At 33.0% G+C, this 13864-nt stretch overlaps 6 protein-coding genes across 6 annotated transcripts; 3 read left to right on the forward strand and 3 right to left on the reverse strand.

The window, feature by feature from the left end:
* Positions 1-19: 19 nt before the first annotated feature.
* On the forward strand, positions 20-1927 carry WICANDRAFT_65254 (uncharacterized protein; the record flags this gene model as incomplete). The annotated part of the gene is made up of 1 exon (XM_019183880.1): positions 20-1927. A coding segment is annotated over one exon (1908 nt), but the record flags the coding sequence as incomplete, so codon positions are not given.
* Positions 1928-2036: 109 nt separating this feature from the next.
* ADR1 (DNA-binding transcription factor ADR1) lies at positions 2037-5902 on the reverse strand. The gene has a single exon (XM_019184227.1). It carries the CDS (start codon positions 5624-5626, stop codon positions 2144-2146), a length of 3483 nt encoding a protein of 1160 aa, XP_019036199.1. The 5' UTR covers positions 5627-5902; the 3' UTR covers positions 2037-2143.
* A 122-nt stretch (positions 5903-6024) lies between these two features.
* SPA2 (Spa2p) lies at positions 6025-9913 on the reverse strand. Its single transcript, XM_019180499.1, has one exon. The coding sequence runs from the start codon at positions 9719-9721 to the stop codon at positions 6032-6034; it is 3690 nt and encodes a 1229-aa protein (XP_019036200.1). The 5' UTR covers positions 9722-9913; the 3' UTR covers positions 6025-6031.
* Positions 9914-9925: 12 nt separating this feature from the next.
* WICANDRAFT_58527 (uncharacterized protein) lies at positions 9926-11478 on the reverse strand (the record flags this gene model as incomplete). The annotated part of the gene is made up of 2 exons (XM_019182825.1): positions 9926-10364; positions 10419-11478. 2 exons carry the CDS (start codon positions 11476-11478, stop codon positions 10111-10113), a joined length of 1314 nt encoding a protein of 437 aa, XP_019036201.1. The 3' UTR covers positions 9926-10110.
* Positions 11479-12155: 677 nt separating this feature from the next.
* On the forward strand, positions 12156-13019 carry SPO11 (DNA topoisomerase (ATP-hydrolyzing); the record flags this gene model as incomplete). The annotated part of the gene is made up of 1 exon (XM_019182451.1): positions 12156-13019. A coding segment is annotated over one exon (864 nt), but the record flags the coding sequence as incomplete, so codon positions are not given.
* A 206-nt stretch (positions 13020-13225) lies between these two features.
* On the forward strand, positions 13226-13855 carry WICANDRAFT_36132 (emp24/gp25L/p24 family protein; the record flags this gene model as incomplete). The annotated part of the gene is made up of 1 exon (XM_019182399.1): positions 13226-13855. The coding sequence occupies one exon, from the start codon at positions 13226-13228 to the stop codon at positions 13853-13855; it is 630 nt and encodes a 209-aa protein (XP_019036203.1).
* Positions 13856-13864: the final 9 nt, after the last annotated feature.

Here is a 13864-nt window from a genome sequence, read left to right on the forward strand (position 1 = left end):
CAATAAAAATACTCAAGAACAAGGTGCACCAAAACAAGTTACCAAATCACATTTAACTTCCTCTCCAAATGTTGAAGAATCGTCTCCTGCAATTCGTGAAAAAGCGGACACTTTTGAAATTGAAAAGGCAAAGGCTGATGACAACAATAACATCGAAACAAATACCATCAATACATCCAATAAGAGTTTCCATTCACAGGCTGTTGATTTCAATGCTTTGGCTGAGAACATAACACAAGAATTTTCAGATGTTGATGATGAAAGTAAAGTGGTTGATAATACAATTGAAGAAGAAGCCGATAATCTAAAGTTACAAACAGAATGGAATGAAGGAACTTCAAAAAGCTCAAACCCTGTTATAAGGCCAACCAGAAATTCTAAAAGGAAAAAATCCTCCAAAGCGAATGATTTACAGCTTCAATTCACTAGCTCACCCGATAAAAGTATTAATCACTCTGATTTATCCATAGTTTTAGATGCCAATACTTCTCAAATTGATGATAATGATCATGACATTTCTACAAATGACCAACAAAGTATTTTGACCCCAGAATATGACGTAAATGTCTTACCCAATGGAATATTGAGAGAAGAGACACACAATTTGAGTGAAGAGGATATCAGATTCAAAGATAGCGTTTGGTGCCTAGCTAATACTCGTTATTATCCTGGCTTGATACTGAGCTTGGGTAAAAAGGGACTGGAGGTTAAGTTCTTCGAATCTACAGATGAGGTCAATGGTGGAATTTTCCCATTAGATATTCAAATTGGTGATACAGTTAAAATTGGCAGACTTGTGTATCTTGTTACAGGGTTGGAGTGTGTCATCCAAAATCTTAAGGAGAAAGCCATACGCTGCATGAGAGGCTACGATACTGTTATTGTTAAAAGAGTCAAGGGAAAAGGTAAAAGTATGAAGATTTTGGACACAGAGGAAAAGTTTCCATTGGCAGAGGTTCATGTTGAAAATGAGGAATGGCATAGAAGACCAAGGGTTTTGAATGAGATAAAACCCAAAAGGTCTTCAATCAATCAAGTACAACAGTTGAAAAGAATTATACCAAAGACCTATGAGGAAGAACTTGTATTGTCAACACCAAAGAAGCCAAAGAAAACAACAAGTGATATATTTCATGAATGTGTGTTTGTAATAACAGGTGAAGTTGATAAAGATGGTTTAACTAAAGCTATTGTGATGAATGGGGGTACTGTACTAGATGATGGGTTTGCTTCAATGATTGATTTTTCCAATGGGGAACCAAAAAGTGATGCTTTTAAAGATTTCAAATTCGGAGCTTTGATCGCTGAAAAGTATTCGAGAAGCCCCAAATATCTTGAAACTGTTGCTCTAGGATGGCCCTTGTTATTTGAGGACTTTATTTATGATTGTATTTCTGATAACAAATTACTTGATAATATCAGTACCTATTTATTAGCATCAGGTGAATCTTCAAAATTTCGTGGTGAGGTTAAATCTGCTGATATCTTCAAGTTTATTCAAGGTTACATTTCAAAAACTGATTTATCACAACAGTTGCGAAATAATAGGATTTTGGAGAGCAAAAATGTGTTCATCTGTTCAAAGAAGAACATTGAAATAACCCAATTTTTGTTTAAAATTTTAGGTGCCGCGAAAGTCAGTTTTGTACCTATAACAAACTATACAAACTTGATCAGTACAGTGACTGAACACTCATATAACAAAGATATACTGATTTATCATGACAAAATTTCATCTTTAAAGTCTGTTTTAGACCATAAGGTTAATGATAACAAAAGAAGAAGAATTAAAAAGAATTCAATATTGTCTGAGGTGCTGTCAAGTAATCAAAAGTTACAAATGGAATTAGTAGACTGGGAATGGTTAGTTCAATGTGTTATCAGTAGACACCCTTGGAAGTCTCAGTTCAAATGGAGCAGTAAATGAATTGTACATAAAGATAATGAAGTATTATAGTAAAATCAAACGTAGTTTTAAAAGTAAATAAATAATGAATAAATAATAAATAATAAATAATAAATAATGATTTGGAAACCTTTAATTGTCTAGCTTTATATTCTCATTGAACATGAACATCATTAAGTCGTTAATTAATTAATATTTGTATGGTAGTATAGTTCTATGATACACTGTATTTGTTTTTCATTTTTGTTGAAGGTCACTCTCCAAATAAACTCTTAAATGGAATAAGCCATCACTTAAACTTTTATAAATATTAAAGTTCATCTCCTTTTCAAAAACCAAGTTGAAAACAAATTCACCAATCTTTAAAATACTTGAAGATAAACAAAGTTTTGCAACTTGAGAAACTTGTGTCATATTGATATTTGTTGTATAATCTGACTCATTCAAAAGTCTAGGTGGAACTCCAAAATTATAGCGTGTTTCATCAAATTCTTTGGTAGCCAATTTGCTTTCAATATCATGATAGTTGAAATTACGAACCAAAATTTGTTCTAAATCAGCCAAAAATTTAGCAATTTTGATATAAATTGAAAAGTTTTTGGAAATCAACTTTAATTCACTTGGTTTCATATTCTCTATGACTAATGCACTTGCTGATGACTTTAAAATTCTTCTTTCAAAACTGTGCAAAAATTTTGCAATGTAAAAAAAATTGAAAAATAAACATTGTAAGGTCAAAGATAGACATTTCTTAAAATTTGATGAATCAATATCATTAATGAAAATCAAACTGATTGTTCTAATTGAATAGTCGCAAGCATCGATCAAATCATCATTTCTTGGATGTATTCTAATAAACTCTTGACTCATTTCACTCCAACGTCTATGCCACATGCATTCTTTAACCTTGGATAAATCAATCATCAATGAACGGATAACTGAAATGTTTTTCAATAGTATTGATTCTAAATTGATATTCAGATTTTGGTCAATCAACAAATCTTCCCATTTATAATTCTTAACCAAATTTGATGAATTTGAATGATATGGAGAAACACCAGCTGAAAAGTTTGTTAAAGAATTTTTTTTGTTGGAATAAAAATACTGTAGTAAACCAAAAACAACAATGTTTGCACCAAATTCTGACATTTTGTAATTGATTTGGTTATTCATCAACATGTCATTTAAAATTTTTTCCAAATTTAGACAATAATTCAAAGAACTATTCTCCACACATTTTTGTTTAAATTCTTCAACATTTGAGCATGTCCAATAATTTTCCAAATCTGGTAAATCACATTTGATCTCCTTGTATTTAATAAATGGCGTCAAGTCATAAAAACATGTTAAAGTACTTGAAATGTTGAAAATCATGAAAACTGTTCTAATTTTGGATTGATATAGAATGTATTCTTTGAAATAATCTTCATTAATTTCAATATTCTCATTCTCAAATTTTAAGGAAGTAAATTTCGAAACTTTAATCAAGGTGCACAAGGCATTGACTTGTCTCAAAATTATACTCAAATCAGATTCATCATACTCAGCAAACAAACCATACAGGACACTCAATATCAAACACTGAACCAACCATAGTGGAGAATTATGAGTTGTGGCCTTTTCAGCATCATCCGTTTTCTTTCTTAGATCCAAATAAACATGAATACAACGTCTTGAGATTTCATATAGATCTGCAGAAATCTTTTTATTATTTGAATATAATGAGCCTGTAGTTGCAATCAACAAAGGTAAACACACATTTGAAGTTAAATCATTTGGAGAATCATCATTTTTGGTATACTGATACATTGTCTTTTCATTCAAAATAGATGAATGGATAAATGGGTAATGTGACAAAAATTTCTCCTTAAAGATTTGACAAAATGAGTTCAAAGTATCCAATTGAGGTAAATCAGGTGGTGGAATGTTGACAAATGGATATTTTGATAATACTTTTTCAATGTTGCTTTTCAAGTTTTCAGTAAATAGAGTCTCAGATGAAAGGTCTTCAGCATATTGATCATTTTCACCGTTTTGTTGGTTTTGATTTTCATGATGGTTTGAAAAATCTTTATGAGAATCAATATCCATTGCAGAAGTGTCATTTTCAGATTTCAAATTGAACATATTTGCAGGTGACATGGTTGAAGGTGCAAAATCATTACTTCCATAAAATGAATAACCAGCAGCCAATATTTTCTCTTCATGATTTGGTATTTCTAATTCACTTAACAATTCGTAATCATTCAAATTGTTTGAATTTGAACCATCTGGGGAGGAGCTTGAATATTCTTTAAGATAAGATGAAGGTAATTTAGGGTAAGAAAACTTCATATCTTGAAACTCATCATGTTGATTAGCTAAGGTGTAGTCATCATCATAAAATGAATAACCAAAAATATCAGTCTCTTGTTTTAAATTTGTTGTTGAGGATTTCCGTGATTGACTTCTTCTTGCAACATTTTGTCTTTTTGGTCTTGACCCAGTGGAGGAAACTTTCGAGTCAGAAAGTAATGATGATGGAGTGACAGAATTATCAAGTTCTTTTTGTTGTTGCTGTTGTTGTTGAGAATCATTCAAGGAAAAGTTGTTCAAAAAATCCAAACCAGGTAACGCATTAATATCAGACAACCAAGTATTGATACTTTGATGATTTAAATTGTCAGAACCCAATAAATTTTCAACTGGTAACAACTGAGGAGTAGAGAATTCAACAGAATCCTGGTAGTAATTGTTTCTTAATTGACTTTGAGGAACACTTGCATAGTTCGAAGCAGAAGCAGCAGAAAATGAAGAACGACGACCTTTGAAATCAGATGCACCTATACCACTATGAGTATTTGAGAAAATGTTCCCATGAGATACAGAGTGAATTGGGTGAGGTGGATGTTGAGAATTGGAAAACAATAAGTTTGTGTTGTTTGAAGAAACTGATGGAGTCAACAATTGTGAATTTTCACCATCACCAGAATCACCTTCATTGAAAACCTTTTGTCTCTTGGCTTTAGGATCAGAATCCACATCCATTTCATCAGCCATTAAAATTTCTTTATTTGAAGGACTTGAAACTGATTTCGAACGAATAGATCTTCTTCTTAACCTTTTGATTGCATCATCACAGCCAGCATGTAATTTTTGAGCATGTCTTAACAATAAATCCCTTCTTGAGAATTTTCTTTGACAAACACCACAACTAAAAGGTTTCTCTTTGGTGTGTGATCTTTCATGTCTTTTCAAATGCTCATGTCTTGCAAAAGCTCTTGTACAAACGGTGCAAACAAATAATCTGGGTTTACCTGATGGAGTTGTACCATTTGGACCCAAATTTTCCGGTATTCTATCCAATCTTTTATTGACTTTTGAATTCATATTATTGTTTGTGGTAGTTATTGTATTCTCCAAAGAATCAGAACGATTCAATGGGTTGGGTATAGGTGTATCACCAGCTTTAGCATCATTAACAGAAGGGATAGCATTTTGAGAAGAGGAACGAAGTCCTATAGCACCAACTTGATCAGCAACAGAAGAAACACCACTTGGAGAGGAACTATTTGGAGAAGATTGAAAATTCAGGCTTGAAAACCCCAGATTAAACCCATTTGGATTGTTCATATGAAAGTGGCGATTTGGTTTGTTGTCTAAACCTTCAGAGGAGATCATGTTGTTGTTGTTATTGTTGATGTTACTATTATTATTATTATTATGGTGAGTGAGTGACATTATCAGTAAACCATCTGGCTCTTATTTACTTTGAGGTCTCGAGTAATTGGCAAACTTGGGCAGCAGGATGACTTAAATATCAAGTCGACTAAAACACTGGGAATAGCTTTATGTTCTCAGATCAGACGCATCAAAGTGGTGAGAATCACGGTATGGCAAAGGGACTATCAGCTTTGTTTCTGGTGGCGACTGTCACTGAGTTTCGCAGGGCTTTTGAAGTTGATGTTTACTGTTTTCTTGTTGATGTTGATCCTGTTTCTGATCACTGGCTCTCCTCTTTGCAAAAAGTATGAGCATTTGCGGGGAGCCACGGCCACAACCGCCGTCTCGCACTCCGTACCAACCACGTGAGCTCTACAAAGGATAGTGTGTAATAACTAAAAGTGTCTATTGTACAGATCCAATTTAATGTCCCAATCTAGCATCCAGATGTTCAATCTCTTCCTTCAGATTAGCTTCCTCAACGGTCTTCACCAACTCTTTCGTGCATTTGGCAACATCAAATGCAATACCTGTTAATCTTTGTTTGAAATGTTTATCTGCATAATCCTCATTATCATCTTCATTATCTTCTCCATCTTTACTAGATGAATTACACAGCATATCCATTCTTCTACCTGAATCTTCTAAACTTTGAACAACCCAAATACCATGCTCTCTTAATTGTCCATTACGACTTTGATTCATAGAATTACTTGTAGCATCAACCATCTGTGAAACAACAGCATTGATAGCTCTTGATCCTGATCTTAATTCTCCCTTTGTAGAGTCAGCAGCTTTGATAGATGTCAATAATGTTTGAATAGTAGAAATAACCTTAACTGTTTGATGCTCAAGATATAACAACAACTCCGATAACGTATTATCTGGATCTTCAATATCAAATTGCCCAACATCAAAATCTTCCTCCAAATCACGTCCTTCACTTCTATAATTTCTTCCATTTGATTTAACATCTGTTGTAGTACCTTGAGACTTCAGTTGAACATCATGTCCATCTTCATCTTGCTCATCTTCAGAAAGGACAGCTTCATGTGCAGATTTAAAATCATCTTGTGAAATTTGAGCTCCATTATCTGAGGATTTTGGATTCGGGTTCAAATTTTCTTCAATAATACTTGTTGCTTTATGCTCTCCAAGGTTTAATGATTTGACTGTGTTATCAATTGGTGGTTCAATAGATTTGGATGAAGCAGCTAAATTACTTGGAGGTTCAACAAAAGCCTGGTTTAATTGTTTACGCTCAATCTTCAAACCATCATTTCCATTGTGATGTTCTAACCCATCACCTCTAAGTTCTTTTGAAATCACATCCTTGTTGAGTTCTGAAGGGTTTTGGGCAGTTTTGTTTTCCACATTGTTATATTCTTCCTCATTAGGCAGTTCATTTAAATCTTCATCATCATCTTCTTCTTTTGGTGCCCTATCTTCAACAGCAATAGGTTCCTCTAGCTCATCTTTTAAAGGTTTTGGTTTTAAATCAGCATTCTTCTTGATTGCACCTTTCAATTTATCAATAGAAGTGAAATCGACCTCATCGTCATCATCGTCATCATCTTCTCCATCATCATAATTAATCCCTTTTGCTTCAACCGGAATAGGCAACGATGATATTTTGGAATCTTTTGATGTTGGTTGATTAGAAACTTGATTGGTGTTCTTATCAATATTTTCCTCAACATTCTTCACTTCTGGAACTTCATTTGAAGTTTTCAAAGAATCATTCATTTTAACATCTGTTGTTTTCACTGTTTCAGCTGGACGTTTGAAATCATTCGACTCTTTTGGGACCTCGATTGATTCAGGTTGGCTATCAACACTAGTTCTTCTCACTCCACTACCAAATTTGCTATCAGAAAATGGACTAACAACAGATCTTTGAGGTGAAACTGTTCCATTACCATTACCTTGTTGTTCAAATTGTCTAACTTTTGATAAAATATTACTTGAAGATGATTTTCTCAGTGAAGGTGCAGTGGTTGTATTACTTTCAGGGCTTTTTCTATCAGATTCTGGAGAATATCTTGAAATAACTGATGGGAAAGCATTTTTCTTCATTGTTGCAGTAGTAGTAGTTGGAGTAGATGGATTACTTCCTGATGCATCATTATTAGATTTTAAATCTCTTGAAGAGGATGATGGTGAAATCTTGTTACCAAATTCCATTTTCTTAGCTGATGTAATTGGTGAAGTCAATCCATTTAACCCTTGATAAGGTTTCTTTGAAGTTGATGGTGTTGATATATTGTTACCTTGAGAGTTGAAGGTTAAGTTCAAAGGTCTTGGAGTTGTTGAAGAAGTTGTAGTGTTATGTTCATTTTTCGATGACGGACTTTCAAAACTTTTTTTTGTCATTCTCAAAGGTCTAACAGGTGAAATTTCATTTGAAACATCTTCATCACCATTTAGAGCTGTATTTGGAAGTTCAAATTCAGATGCACTATATTTTGAATCATCTTTATTAAGTTTAACTTCAGAAATCAAATCACAAACACTAAAAGCAATTTCACTTACTGCACTTTCAACAACCAGCTTTGGCAAAAACTCTGAATAAAGAGCATAATACCTTGCTGATGTAATTGAATGAGAGATTGAAGCTCGTATCAATTCAGCTTTGTCAGAATGAGGTGCAAAACTTGCAATTTTCCCTGAAATATTTGAAATTTTGGAAATATGATCAAATAAAGTATTCACATCAGTTTTGGATTTGGCTGATTTATCTTTATTTAATGAAATCAAAAATGATTCAATTGATTTATGCAAAATATTAACTAAGTTTAACGGGATTAATCCATTGTTGTCCAATAGATTAGAAATTGAACTTTGTGAAATGGTTTTAATTGATAACAAATCTTCAATTTTTTGCAATTTCAAATTTTCAAATTTAGTTCTCCAATCCAACACTTCATTTTTCAATTCATCCAACGCTGATTGATCAATTTTACCAGAATTTGTGTCAACTTGTAAATTTCTAGTTGGTGGAAGTTTATCATTATCGTCATCGAGAGATCTTGATTTTTGATTTTGTTCCAATTGCTTCAATTGTTCAATTTTGTTTGATAAATCACCTTCTAATGATGAAACTTTTGAGCTAAGATTTTGATTTATTTTATTCAAATCTTTTGTTTCATTTTCAAATTTATCAGACTTACTTTGTAATAATGCAATTTTTTGTTCAAGTTGAGTTATAGTTTGATCCATCTTTGTACCTTCTTCCAATAACAACTCAATCTCTCTATCTTTATTTCTTGTTTTAGATAATGATAATCCACGATTAACTTGAGCTGTTGAATGCTTTGGAGCGGAGTCAACCATTTCCGAAAGAACATCTTTATCTGAAGGATTACTATTACGATTCCTTGAGGATAAATCACTATTTCTATTTGATCTTGATTGTAATTGTTGATAGTCCGTGGAGTGTTGATGTTGATGATATTGTTGTTGTTTTTGAGGGCTATGGTATGGTGATGATGTTGATGGTGAAAATGATTTCTGATTTTGTATTATTGTATGTTGTTTATCATTGTTCTTTTCATCCATATCCTCTCCTTCATCACTACTCCATGCAAGTTCAGCTTTAGTTGGGATCACCGTTGTTGATTGTAAACCAACGACACCATTCTTGTTGATGTTACCATTAGCTGGAGAAGGATTAAGATCATTATTAAGATTTGAACCTTTTGAACTTCTTTGACCACCATAATCAAAAGAGTGATATGAAGCACGTTGTTGAGTTTTATGATAGTCTCTTCTTTCAATTTCATAAAAAATATCACTAACCAAATCTCTAAATCTGCCTTGTTGTAAAGAACCCAATTTTTCTCTAGCTTCATTTCTTTTAGGATGGAAAGTTGACTTTGGCAGTAAAAAATCTGGTTCTTCTCTTGATTCATCAATTCTTCTTTCAAGTTCATCAAAAACATCAGTGCTTAATTCATAAAATTGAGTTGCAGATAATTTTAATAATTTTTCTCTAGCCTTAGCGGCTCTTTTGGGGTTTGCCTTAGCTGAAGCATTTGATACACTCAGGAACTGTTTCAAAGCACCATGATATGTCAATAAATCCCTATAGTGATCAGGTTGAAGATCTGACATGGTTGTTGTGGATATATAATTGGAAAAGTGGTTGTAGATTAAGCTGGATCACGATCTTCAAAGCTTTCAACTTCTGACTATTTCAACCTCTTTAAGACACACACACAGACAAGCTTGTTTCAACAAATTTCAAAACCAACCAAATTGAAGGTGAAATTTATTGATGTTTTTGTACAACACTCAATATTTTCTTTTGCAGTTTTTGGGCCGTGAAATTTGACGCGTTCAAAACTTTATAAAAAAAAATCGTCAACACAAAAACAGTCATTCACGTGACGTTACACGTGACGTTACACGTGATCAGTACTATAGATACTCATTTGTACAACCATAAAACCTTTCGCTCTTACAAGTAAATTTGCAGAATAAATAAATAAGAAGCCATCAAATCATTTGATTTGCTTCTTTGTAACTCTTAATTTAGATAAATAAGCATCTTTATCTATATAACAACCTTTCAACCATCTTTCTCCACTATTATTATCAAATTGGTCTCTTGCGTGTAGGACTCTTCTATTATCAAATATGATACAAGTGTTTTCTTCAACTTTGAATTTCAATTGGTTTTCAGGATCATTGATATAATCTTCAAATTCTTTTAAACCTCTAAGGAAATCTTGGAAAACGTGTCTATCACCTAATTCTTGTGCCCCGGATTCAACACTAATATTTGAGGAATTTTCATTTAATAGTTGACCAGTGATACCAAAATCAAAAGGTGCTTGGAAAGGAGGAGAATAATTAACCTCTTTGAAATGATCTTTTTCACCATAAACACCTTGCCCAACAACTTCATTTTCCACAATTAAAGGTCTTGAATAATAATAAGAATGGCCATCTTTATCATAATGATAATTGATTGGAACACTTTGTAAAGCTAGATAAGCTTCAGGATCCACAGTCTTAACATGTCTTGCAGCAGCAAACCCATCAGCAAAGACATTTTCACCACCAATTGATTTGTTTTTGATGAAATGTAACAATTGAAGACCAGGAGGTGATTCATAATATAATAAATCTTGATGTAAAGGTAAAAATTGGCTTGTATAAGCTATATTTTTAGCATTTGGAACGCTTCTAACATCGAACACGGTACCATAAAAAGTTTGTTTGATATAACCAATTCTTTCACCAATTTGTTGAACAATTGGAGATGAATCATGATCCTTATCAGATTTAGTTGGAATGTTTATAATTTGACTTAAACCGTATTTGTTTAAGTTCTCTAAAACTTTTGAAATTGATTCCTTTTTAGTTAAATAATCATTATAATCAATTTTCGGAACATTATCAATAGTTAATTCTTTGTTTATATCCCATGTAACTATATCTTCATCGAAATATTTACCGAATTTTCTATTTTCAATAGTTGCATTTGATTCCAAGAAAGATTGATCAAACTCTGATATTTCACCATCATTCCAAGTGATTTGAATACGATCATTAGCAGGGAATTCAATTGATTTTGGGTAACTTTCAATAATTGAAGCCGTGGTGAATAATTTTTGGCCAGATTCTGGATCAATTGAGCTTGAAGAAGTTGAAGAATCTCTAAGAAAAGTATTGTTGTAACTGAATGATTTATTTTGGTTTAGGAATTCAAAAGATGTCCATTTGTGATTATGGATCACTTTGATGTTGTTACCAACAACTTCATTGATTGCTGGAGTGGATGGTTCGGTTGAGATGGATCTTTGTTTGATGAAAGACCTGAAAGAGTTGAAGGTACTGGCTGGCTTTATCTTTGATCTGAGCATTGTCTTTATCAGTTTATACGGTGTACCTGGCTGCTTAATAAAAGTTTTAGGGAGTTGGAACAAGTTGAAATGATGATGTCAAACTGATACTACCCCGGAATCACCAGGATGATGACATAATCACCACGGCCAAAATTGAAAACAACCCGTGGGCGCCAGGAATAACAAATTAACCATCAAACATCAAACATTCCAAAACCATTGCAACGAAGAGCCTTTAGAAAGACATAAACAATGAAGTCCATAAGCACTCAGAATTGGACTGAGCAGAGCACCAGACAGGTCCACATCCACCCAGACGTTGCCCAGCACACCGACAACAGGTAGTTTTTGGATACCATTCAGAAGCACAGATCTCATCCAGTTACTAATCTTCGTTGTTGCAGACGCTCTCCACTAGAGAAACTAGTCTCCATAAGGTCTTTCATCGAGAATGGGATACTCGCTGGCAGCGCAATCCACATCAAAGTCGAGCTTGGAAGCAGCTCAGCGTATGTTTTCAATCTACTGCTGATTCAAATGGGCACCATACTAACCGCCAGCTCTTAGGTCTTCTTCTAAAAAGGTTAAATTTTTGAGAAATATACAATTCCCTGCAAAGTCAGAGACTGAAGCTATGAAGTTTGGTGAGTGGACATGTTTGTCAGTCTTACGACCCCCATGCTAACTATTCCCCAGCCATGTACACCAGATTGATCTCATTATTGATTGAAAATTTAGAGAAAAACATCATAACAACTAAAAGAGATCTTTATTACCAAGATGTTTCTTTATTCCAGAATCAGGCAAATGTGGATGCTATAATTGAAGATTTATGTAATGTATTAGGTTTCACAAATCAAGAACTTGGTGCAGTTGCTGCCCTAAAGGGGTTATGTTTTGGTGATGTTACTTTACTCAATGGTAATCCAAATCTAGATCAAATATTCACAAGACAACAAGGCAGTTTTTTAATCCCCAGATTGAACAACAAATCCAAGATCCAATTATCAAATGATGTTCAATACATTCTTGTTGTAGAAAAAGATGCAGTGTTCAATTTACTTTGTGATCCAACTAACTCTAATAGAATCATAGTCACAGGTAAAGGATTCCCCGATCATTTGACCAAACGGTTCCTAAGTTTATTATCAATAACTTACCCACATTTACCTGTTTTGGGGATTGCTGATATTGATCCTTATGGTTTAAATATCATGAAACAGTTTAAATCTGGTGGTGATAAATCAAATTGTTTCATGGTTAATAAAGATCAAAAATTTGATTGTCCAAGATTAAAACTTGTTGATATTACAATCTTGGATTTCATCAAGAAATTAGACTGTCTTGATTTAACAATACGTGATTTTACATTGTCATCAAAGATGCTTGAACTTGATTTTTATAATGATGTTCAACAAGAGATTTGGAGATCTGAGTTACAAAGAAGCATGTTTTTCGGTAAAAAAGCCGAGATCGATGTGATCAAAGGGTCAAATGACAACTTGGAAATCAATTTAACACAATACATTGCAAATGCCATTGATAAAGCAATGAAATAATGCCTAATAATTTGAAGTTATTTCTGTTTTGTAGGTGTCAATCTCATCTGGTTGTCGCACGCTCGAAGCACCGAAAAAAAAAAAGGCCAGATCATGTCGAGGAAGAAGAAAAAAAAAGGCGACGCGACAAAACAACAACCAAAAAGCACAAAACCAACTTGATCTTTGATTGATCTTTCATTCATTTTTATGCCCCTATAGTTCCAATGCTCAAGTATTCACAATTGTTATGGTCATCACTATTGGTGGTGCTTTGCTGCTTATCATTCGTTAAGGCTGATCAAAAAGTTTCAATCAATATACCTTCATTTGCTAAAGAGTGTATTTATAACAATTTAGATAATGATGATCATGCTTTAATTATAAATTATCAAGTTTTACAAGGTGGTAATTTTGAATTAGATTTTGAAATCACATCTCCAAAAGGTGAAACTATTATAAAGCAAACTAATGAAAAATATGCTGATTTCCTTTTGAAAACTTTTGGATTAGGTGAATATACTTTTTGTTTTTCAAATCCTTATAATACTTTGAAAAAAGTTGAATTTTCAATTGAATATGAAAATAAAGAAAATAAAGAACGTTTATCAAATGATAAAGATTCAATTGTTTCTGAACATTCTTTATCTGAAATTGATAGAAATGTTGTTAAAATTGCTAAAATTATGGATTATTTAAGAGCAAGAGAATGGAGAAATATGTCAACTGTTCAATCAACTGAATCAAGAATGGTTTATTTATCAATTGGTATCATAGTATTAATGGTTGCAATTAGTTTTGGTCAAGCTACAATTGTTCAATTTTTATTTGAAGGTCGTACAAAAACTTATGTTTAATCAAATTTA

Source organism: Wickerhamomyces anomalus, assembly GCF_001661255.1.
Source record: "Wickerhamomyces anomalus NRRL Y-366-8 unplaced genomic scaffold WICANscaffold_7, whole genome shotgun sequence".
NCBI lineage: Eukaryota > Fungi > Ascomycota > Saccharomycetes > Phaffomycetales > Wickerhamomycetaceae > Hansenula > Hansenula anomala.